Source organism: Mytilus galloprovincialis, chromosome 1, assembly GCF_965363235.1.
Source record: "Mytilus galloprovincialis chromosome 1, xbMytGall1.hap1.1, whole genome shotgun sequence".
Classification (NCBI taxonomy): domain Eukaryota; kingdom Metazoa; phylum Mollusca; class Bivalvia; order Mytilida; family Mytilidae; genus Mytilus; species Mytilus galloprovincialis.
Window position 1 is genome coordinate 91,794,169 of NC_134838.1, and position 9,641 is coordinate 91,803,809.

The window sequence follows — 9,641 nt, forward strand, 5'->3', positions numbered from 1 at the left end:
ATTACTAGTCTTTTTTTTTTTTTGTTAATCAAAAACTATTTTTTTAAGACCAAAGAAATCCAAATTGCCCACGGATTGGTTTGTACGTACATTGTGTTTACTATGTGTTCATTTGTTGTTCGTCATCCTATTCCTTCAAGTTTGATGTGCGAATATGGACATACACGGGTGCTATATTCAGGCGGTCTTGATTAAAAAAGAATTAATGACCAAAAAAAGTACATATGTTAAACAGCTACAAAATTAAGATTAAAAATTGTGTTTTTAAGAATAATATTTTATAAAAGAACTTCAACTCATTCGCAGAAAGATTATTGTGGGTTTGGTTTACTTTAGAAACCCTATTATTACTGAATAATTAATAAATGTACAATGCTCGTTTGTTGTTATATCGTTGTGTATACATAATATCAAAATAAGCATTCATTTACATGTAATTTTTATTAGCAAACGTAGGATTTTTAAGTAAAAGAATGGTTAATATATGAGTTATTTACGCTTTTCTACAGCTGCTCTCACATTTTTCATCTCTACGCAATTTTTAACGAGATTATGTGAAATTCCAATAGTCTAAGCATTGTTTCCTAAAAAGTAACCTACAAATTCTGACAATAATTAGTACTCGTACTTATCAATACAACCAATTATTATATATTGTAAAACATGCGTTCAATTTATTAGAATATAACTATACGCAATAATCAAATTATATTAACTACTGTAATATATTAAGTTAATTTAAATGATTCCTCAATTGAATAAGAATAAATAAACAGCAGATCCTTTGGATATAGTTCATATTGCTCGTTCGTAGGAGTATTTTACAATGATAAATGGGTGTGTTAGATATGATATAGCCTATCAGAAAATTTCTTCTCAAGCTTTCAAATTACAATACGCTAGATTGAAAAGGTGTGATCATCGTTTGATTGACAGTATTGGTATTGATGAATCCTACACAATTTCAATGCCATAAAATGTCAGTTCGATCGTAAAGAGGCATAGATGAAACTATAAACGAGTAGTGTGAATTTCTAGGAATAAGCCATACCTGATCATGTAAGCGAACGAAAATTAACATAACAGCGAGAACGAAAAGTAGAAAGAAACAGTTGCAGTTTATTGCTTAATAGTTTTGTGACATTTTTTTAGGATTTCATTTTCATTTAAAGATATGAATTCTGGATATAAATTGACTATCAAAAGACTATGTTTTCTTCTCTCGAGTTTCGTTATACTGACAATTCAAACCACGGAAGCACTGGAATCTCTGCAAAATAAACAGAAGTCACAAGCAGCCTTAGACGAAAGCAGAGACAAGCGAAATGCCGAAATAGATTTATCACCAGAAGATAGTGTACGCACAAAACGATATATTCCTTACGAAGAACTTCAAAAACGACTGAGACATTTCATAGGGAAACGGGTAGATGATTACCGAACAGCTAGTGATATTTTACCCACAGCAGAAAAAAGAATGAGATATTTTGTTGGTAAGAGAGCAGATGGAGATCAAACAAATGTATTGGACGACAACGACGAAGTTGAAAAAAGGATGAGATATTTTGTTGGCAAAAGGTCACGTCTCCGTTATTTTGTAGGAAAGAGAGATGGTGACGAAGTTGACCCCTCACAAGATGAAGATTTGGAGAAAAGAATGCGTTATTTCGTAGGGAAAAGGAGGTACTTTTTAGGAAAACGACGATATTTTCTTGGCAAAAGAGATGAAATAGAGGGAAATGATCCAAATGATCATGTTGAAAAACGATCTCGACTTCGATATTTTGTAGGAAAACGACCATCAGATGATTTTATAAATGGTAATGCATTCCACAAACGAATGAGATATTTTGTTGGAAAACGAGATCAAAATAAAGAACAAAACAATGATCTGGAAAAACGAATGCGATACTTTGTTGGGAAAAGAGACAATTCTGAAGACAGTGAGCAATACGACAAAAGACACATGAGATACTTTGTTGGATGAAATCTTTTGGACATATAAGGAATGTTTCCTTTCAAATAAAACTGTAAGTGGAAGATTTCCTTTCAAATGAAGCAAATAATTTAAACAATGCTGAATATATTTTATTTTTGTTTTTTTTTCATTTTATGTTACATTTATTTTCATACACCTTTTTAAAAGGTCAGAATAAAAGGTTGCGTCAAATAAAAAAAATTGAATTATCACGTTCTATATTTCAAACTGTGAAGTTTATGGATAGCGTGAAACAATATCTATCATTATTTTTATAAGTGCCCTATCAGAATTTAACCAAACACTGGTATGTGATAGAAAACTGAATTATTAAAGAGCTTGAATAGAACAGTAAAATATTGTCTTTCCTGTTGATATATAATTGCTGTTCAGTTGATTTTTGATGTACTGCAAGGATCGAAAAATATTGTCTATGTAAAATGATTTGATTTTTGTATGCCACTGAATAAGGTCATGATTTCATTTTCTCAACAAATTAGTCATTTACAGAAAGTTCTTCAATAATTGATTATTTCCTATGTAACAGCTCAAATGTATTATTTTGCAAAATACGAATAAAGAATAAAGGTATACTATTTTCAGTCTCGCTTTTTACTAGTGACACAGAATTGAGTAAGACAATATTGTGAAGGTATCTTTATAAAAGATTTATAAAATCAATTAAAGCCGTTTTACATTTCAATTTGAACTTTGGGAATTCTTGTTGCAAAGAGTACAGACGAAGTGATCATGACTATACAATCTACTAAGCTGCTACAACTTTATTAAGATGAGCATTTCGAACACAAATTTTGCTTTATGAAAATCGATTTTTAAATTAAAAGTGATGGTTTTATATTTAAATTGAAACTTTAAGTTAAAAATATTGACTTTTTTTGAACATCGACTGGAATTTTTTTGGAAAATGAAAATGAAAAGTAAAAATATTAATGAACATCTAAAAACACATGTATCAGTGCTAGTTCTAAACAATGAGTGTTTGTCACGTTATCTGTAGAGAAAATGTTGGATAAGAAAGTAGACCACAAAAGGTGTTAGGAACGAAGACAAAGCACTTATCACCCAATATGGTTTTTCAAAAGAGCAAAATGAAATGTAGTTGGCCTTGAAATTTCTAACGCTCGCAATGTTTTTACTTTTTTATACATCAGTTAAATGTTAAAATGTTTTGGTTAAAAGCGTACATGATGAAAGTAGGTCCAGAAGAAAAAGAATTCTTTGGACGCCCGTAATTCATAAATTGTTATTGAGGAATATTTTAAGTTTCCCATTATCCCTTTAAATTTTAAAATATCATTTGGAACACTATAAAAACGTTTGATATAAAGCATGGTCACTGATTATTGTTTCGGAGACCAGACATCCCCATGTAGTCGGAATTTATCATTTTAATATTTGTTTTCAACCTGTTTTTGTGAAAACACTTGATAACATTTTCTCTAACTATAACATGTATACACTCGTTTTTTTATCAAGTGGACCATGTTTTGCGTATAGTTGACGTTCTTGACAATTGAAATATTTGTTTGTATGTTCTATTTCTTCAATTGGGTCTTTAGTAATACTCTTCTATTCAATCGTTTTACTCAGGGCGATGAAGAGCTTGACATCTGTAGATTGTTGGAGGTCATATGTTGACCACTATATGGCATTTGTTATGTTTTTGTGTCGATAAGTTGCTGTCTCATTGACGTATACTGTCATCGACTTTTCGTCATATTTATATAGTCTTTTGTGATTATCTATTTTTAACATGCATTATGTATCAATAAAAAGTTCATATTTTTCTTTTTGACATTTTAGTTTTATTCTACGTCATTATATTTTACAAGGAGTTTTCCAAGTACGCACACCATGAACTTTATATTCTAATGACAGTTAGCGACCTATCATCACTTTTTCAACAAATACCAGTTACATATCATTAGAATTAGGTCCAGAAGAACGTCGTTATTAGCTTTTATCACCTTGGTAATGGTGTTATATCACAGGTTGCATCCCTTAATATGTCAAGTCGCTGTCGATATCGACAAATTAAAAAAAAAATATCGTTCCATATTTCGTTTAATTGTCTTTGAGGTCAATGTTAGATTAGATAACTTGTTACACTTTGTAAATTTCGTGTTACAGACGTGCATATCTAAACCTCTAAATTGCACACACAAAAAATAGCCAATGATGTAAATATATTTGAGGATTCATAGAGCAAAATCGTCTATGGTCAACTCTGTCTGATTTAGCTGCAACTGTATGATTTTTTTTAAAATACTTTATCAAAAGCAATTTAAAGAAATGTATGCAGTGAATCATATTCCTAACAAATGCCCATTGCAGTTATGTTCTTAGACTTGTGTAAATCGGTATAAAAATATCATTTTATGATGTTAATAAAGCACGCGTGTATGTTCATATTCGCACATCAAATTCGAAGGAGTCAGATGACGAACAACAAGTTAACACATAGTAAATACAATGTACGTACAAACCAATCCATGGGCAATTTTGATTTCTTTAAAAAAAAAAATCTCTCATGGCCTTAAAATTTATTTATTTTTTTTTTATTAAAAACAGACTCGTTATTTTTGTAATTGCCAAATATTTCAATTGAAATCTGCATTGTAACGTCTTGTTTGAAATTTACTTGATGTTTTCATCACTAGACCAAGACAGGAGCCGTTACTTTTGAGGGAACTGCATACTGTTGCGGAACTTATGCGTTTTATCCGCCCGGTCTTTAGTTCTTCGACTAATGGTGTTTGATCCCTTTGTATTTTGCCGATACTCTCGTTAATTTTTTTAAAATATATATAGTACTATGACAACAATAAATTGTGGCGATTATGTTACAGTCAGTTTCAAAGCGTCGATGATGTGGACGAATAAAAGTAGGGTCAATGAATTGTGAAATAGTGTCATACGTAAATGAAACAGATACCCAACAACAACAAAAAAACAAAATTAATCGAGAGGTCAACAATAAAATAAGAATCTCATATAGTACGTCAAGCTCTAATAATTACATTAGATGTATGTTTCATTATAATATTTTATTCTGATTGGCTAACTGCACATCACGTGTTATTCCGTAAGCAGTTGCATTGCTCAATACAACTTTTCATTCATGATAACACGTGCTCCAACAATAAAGTGCACAGGTGAATTAAATAATAAAATATTCAAAATTCGTGTTTTCATGATCATAGCTGAAAAATGTAATTATAAGTATTGAATGCTTCTTTTTGTAACTTTATAGGGTTGTAAAAGCGTTGACCGTGCGTACATTTTTAGAATGAAGCGCTTCCGCGCTTCATACAAAATGTACTTCGGTCAACGCTTTTACACCCCAATAAATTTACAAAAAGAAGCATTCAATTCTTAAATAATGTTCCAAATGTAAAATATAAAACTGTACAAATAAACATAATAGCACACCACTGCCATAAACACCAAATTCACCACGCAAAAACAAGGAGATAACATAAAAAGTGAATAAAAACAACCACTGTCGATGGTCATGACGAAAAATATCTGACTTATGAATTGCAGATGATTAAGTGGCGGCGTAAACTATTAAGTCAAATAAGAAGATGTGGTATGATTACCAATTAGACAACTCTCCACCAAACACAGAAATAGACGTTAACTACTATAGGTCATTGTACGGCCTTCAACAAGTTTGTTAACATTTATCTTTTGGATCAGTGGGAAAACAAAAGAAAGATATAAACATATTTTATTAAAGAAATCATTATATATATAGCTACATGTACAAGGATAAAGACATAAATACGAAATATACAAAAGATTCAATAACTGGGATTAGGAAACAAGAGCAGTGCTCTTATATAAATCCGTCTCCCTAAATTCGAAAAAAAATTACATGCTATGAACACATGTTAATAAAATGAAATTTTAATAACAATCATATCAGAAAATAACATACCCAAAATACTTGAGGGCTGATATGAAAACATGTCGTTTTAAATATACGTTTACTGTATTTACTCCTAAAAAGTTTAGAACGTTAAGCTATTGTATACATTGTTTGCATTGTTCTTGGTATTTGGACAAACAAAAATTTTTAAAATGGGGATATTTAGTCATTTTTTTCGACTGTTTTCCATTACTGTCCATTTCCTTTTTCAATTTGAAAGTTAAAGACACTATTTGAATAACAATATGTTTCCTAATAATATTTTTATTATTCTATAGATATTCTTCCGAGTTTGATAGTTTCAAAATTTGATACATGAAATTTGGGACAAATAAAATAACATGCTATAGATCGGCGATAAGGTTTCTGAATTTAAAATGTGAAAATAGTCACGATTATTATATACAAAAATAAAATAAGATCTGTCCATCTGTTTCAGTCTTTGAATGTACATCTTTGTTTTAGTCCTTGTTATATTCTTATAGTTGAGATTTTGAATTAGTATGCAACCTCATATTTATTGAAATCGTACCTGTTATTGTTGGTATTTATTTGAAATCAAATATCTTGATTTTCGGAGTTTTGAACCAACACATGTCGATAAAGGAAAAAAGTGTCCAAACAATCTTTTTAATGAACAGTTTTTATCATTATTTAATGCATGTCTTCCTTGTATTGTTAGAAAAAATTCTATAATGGATGTGTCAGCTATATACAAAATGTATTTTGTAGTAGCTTGAAAAAGTAATTCAGTCCTAATTTTTTGTTTACTTATGATCATTTTAGTCAGATTTTGATGCTCTGGATTAGAAACGTGTAAATTTGTGAATGAAAATTTAAGATCTTAGCCAACAATCGGTCAGATATAGTTTTATTGATGAACACATTATATATAACTCATTAATATTGAACGGTATTATGAAATACTAAATAACACTTGGCAGAAAGTAACCTGTTTATTTACGTTATACCTTAATTATTTATCCCTTATAATTTGTATTAACTATTTATTTGTATTCAGGTATCAAAGATCAAATTTATCCGTTCATTGTGTTTACATTTGCGTTTTTTGATTGAATTAAGTCTTCCAATTGATATTTAATAGTGTGTCTTTCTATGTTGTGATATTATACTATTGTTTCAGAAAAGGGAGAAGGTTTGGTACCATTAACACGTTTTATTCTGCTGCAAATGTTTGCACCTGTCCTAAGTCAGAAATCTGATGTACAGTGGTTGTCGTCTGTTTTTGTATTTCATACGTGTTTCCGTTTCAAGTTTTTAAATAGATTAGACCGTTGGTTTTCCCGTTTGAATGGTTTACACTAGTAATTTTGCGGCCCTTTATAGCTTGCTGTTTGTGTGAGCCAAGGTTCAGTGTTGAAGGCCGTACCTTGACCTATAACGATTTACTTTTATAAATGGTTATTTGGATGGAGAGTTATTTCATTGGCACTCATACCACATATTCCTATATCTATTTGGTTCATAAGTGATATATGCATACACTTTACTGTATAAAAATAAAACGTGTATGATTGCTAATGAGACAACTATCCACAGGAGACCCATGGACGTAGATGTAAGCAACTAAAGGTCATCGTACGGCCTTCAACAATGCATTGTCAAAGTGTCCAAACAAAACAAGAGGATTTCATTTATACCTTTTATGTAGATAATGTATAAGTCATATTGATGATTCAGTGTTTGATACAAACACAAAACAAAGATAACTGCGAAATACCCAAATTAAAAAGCTATTTTCTATAAAATATAATTCTGTTTTAATGTCTTTTCAATTATCATTTGCGTCTCTATTTAAATCATCCTCGGTCCCTTGTCCCGGTATTCATTCAATAAAATAAGAGCAATCTAGGTACTGAGTAGAACTTATTTAAGGAATGACTGTAATATTTTTTCTATCTATGAAGAAATAACATAAAAAATGTGGTGCACACTGAATAACGGGCGTAGCGGGTTATTTAACAGTTTGCACCACATTTTTTACGTTATTTCGAACAGAAAGAAAAAATATTATAGTCATTACTTATAATTAATTCTAAATTTAATTTTAAATCGGAGGAAACCATGAAAAAAACGTTAATGACGTCACGGTCACATGACTAAACTTTGTCTATGGCCTGATAAAGAAAATAACGTCAGCCAATCAGAAGACGCGTTACATCCAAAATTAAATTATTAGAGAATGCTCGTAGTAAATGGCAGAAACTGTATATACTTCTTGTACCCATATATCTAATTAAAAGTAATGTTGTAGACAGAGCAGGGAAGCATCGTATACTGAAAATATAATGGAATTTTACAGTTGAATTGCAAACTACTAAACACACGATAACATCCTCCAAACAAAACACACAATGATTTTACAAAAAACGTTTCGTTGTAGCAATTATCAAAAAGGGATTTGGAGTCAAAGGATGTCGTTTATATTCACATGACTTATAAATGGTATACCACCATCAAACGCTTAGTGCAAAAGAGGGACGAAAGATACCAGAGAGACAGTCAAACTCATAAATCGAAAATAAACTGACAACGTCATAGCTAAAAACAAAAAAGACAAACAGACGAAAAATAATACACATGACACAACATAGAAAACTAAAGAATAAGCAACACGAACCCCACCAAAAACTAGGGTTGATCTCAGGTGCTCCGGAAGGGTAAGCAGATCCTGCACCACATGTGGCACCCGTCATGTTGCTTATGTGATAACAAATCCGGTAAATAGTCTTATTCGGTAGGTCACATTCATGAAAGGGAAGGGAATTGTAGTTACGACGTAAGGAACATATCCGGTATCATTTGTGAAACGGTTATTCCATAACGGTCAACCAACTCGTGATGGCGTCCGTAAAATTTACGAAGGGATGATTTCAACTTCACCATTTGGAACTCTTGGTTTCATAGCTTCCTTGTGAGCAGCACCCCTCTATCAAGAGAATCATGATAAGAAATGAAAGCTCGGGAATATCGTATCAATTGGGAGATATATACCCCGTATGCAGGTGCTGCGGGTGCAGGTGCAAGACTCTATATCCTGCAATGAAAGTAACACTTTATAAATTTGATCCGTCCGAAGTATTCTTTTGGGTTTAGAAGTTCATTTTAAAAAGCATCAAACATCACTACAAATATAATACACTCATTGTATTTTGATTGGGCAATTGTGTAACGTGTTATTTTCTTTTTTTTAAAACCTGAGACTCATATTGATTGTAGATGTGTTAATTAAACAAGACATTTATCGAATCTAAAGACAGTAATTATTTTATTGAATAATACGATGTCAACACTCACATTTTTGTTATTCAACTATACTCAACACTACTTTATATTGAATAAAAGAGGAGGAATTATTGTCGCATTCATGAATATTGGTGCGATTTGGAATTTAATAATACAGCATGTTACATGTAATTCGTGAGAGAAAAAAAAACAAAAAATATGTTTTGAGACTGAGAGCAAAACTTTGAACGAGTGCACTGTTTTTTTTTTTTTTTTTCTTCCGGAAAATATTTAAACAAAACAACCTTTTTTACCAAAGAGAACATTTTTCATTTGGGGTTTTCGTTTTGTTGTCATGACTTTTGTGTTGTGTGTTTTATTGTTTGCTTGTCATTTGTGTTCAATATTTTTTTGTTACTTGAACTGAAATAGGAATACTAGTAACTTAAAGTACCGTATGCA

At 31.0% G+C, this 9,641-nt stretch overlaps 1 protein-coding gene across 1 annotated transcript; it reads left to right on the forward strand.

Moving 5' to 3' along the window:
- Positions 1-977: 977 nt before the first annotated feature.
- LOC143044561 (uncharacterized) lies at positions 978-3,791 on the forward strand. Its single transcript, XM_076216625.1, has one exon. The coding sequence runs from the start codon at positions 1,175-1,177 to the stop codon at positions 1,985-1,987; it is 813 nt and encodes a 270-aa protein (XP_076072740.1). The 5' UTR covers positions 978-1,174; the 3' UTR covers positions 1,988-3,791.
- Positions 3,792-9,641: the final 5,850 nt, after the last annotated feature.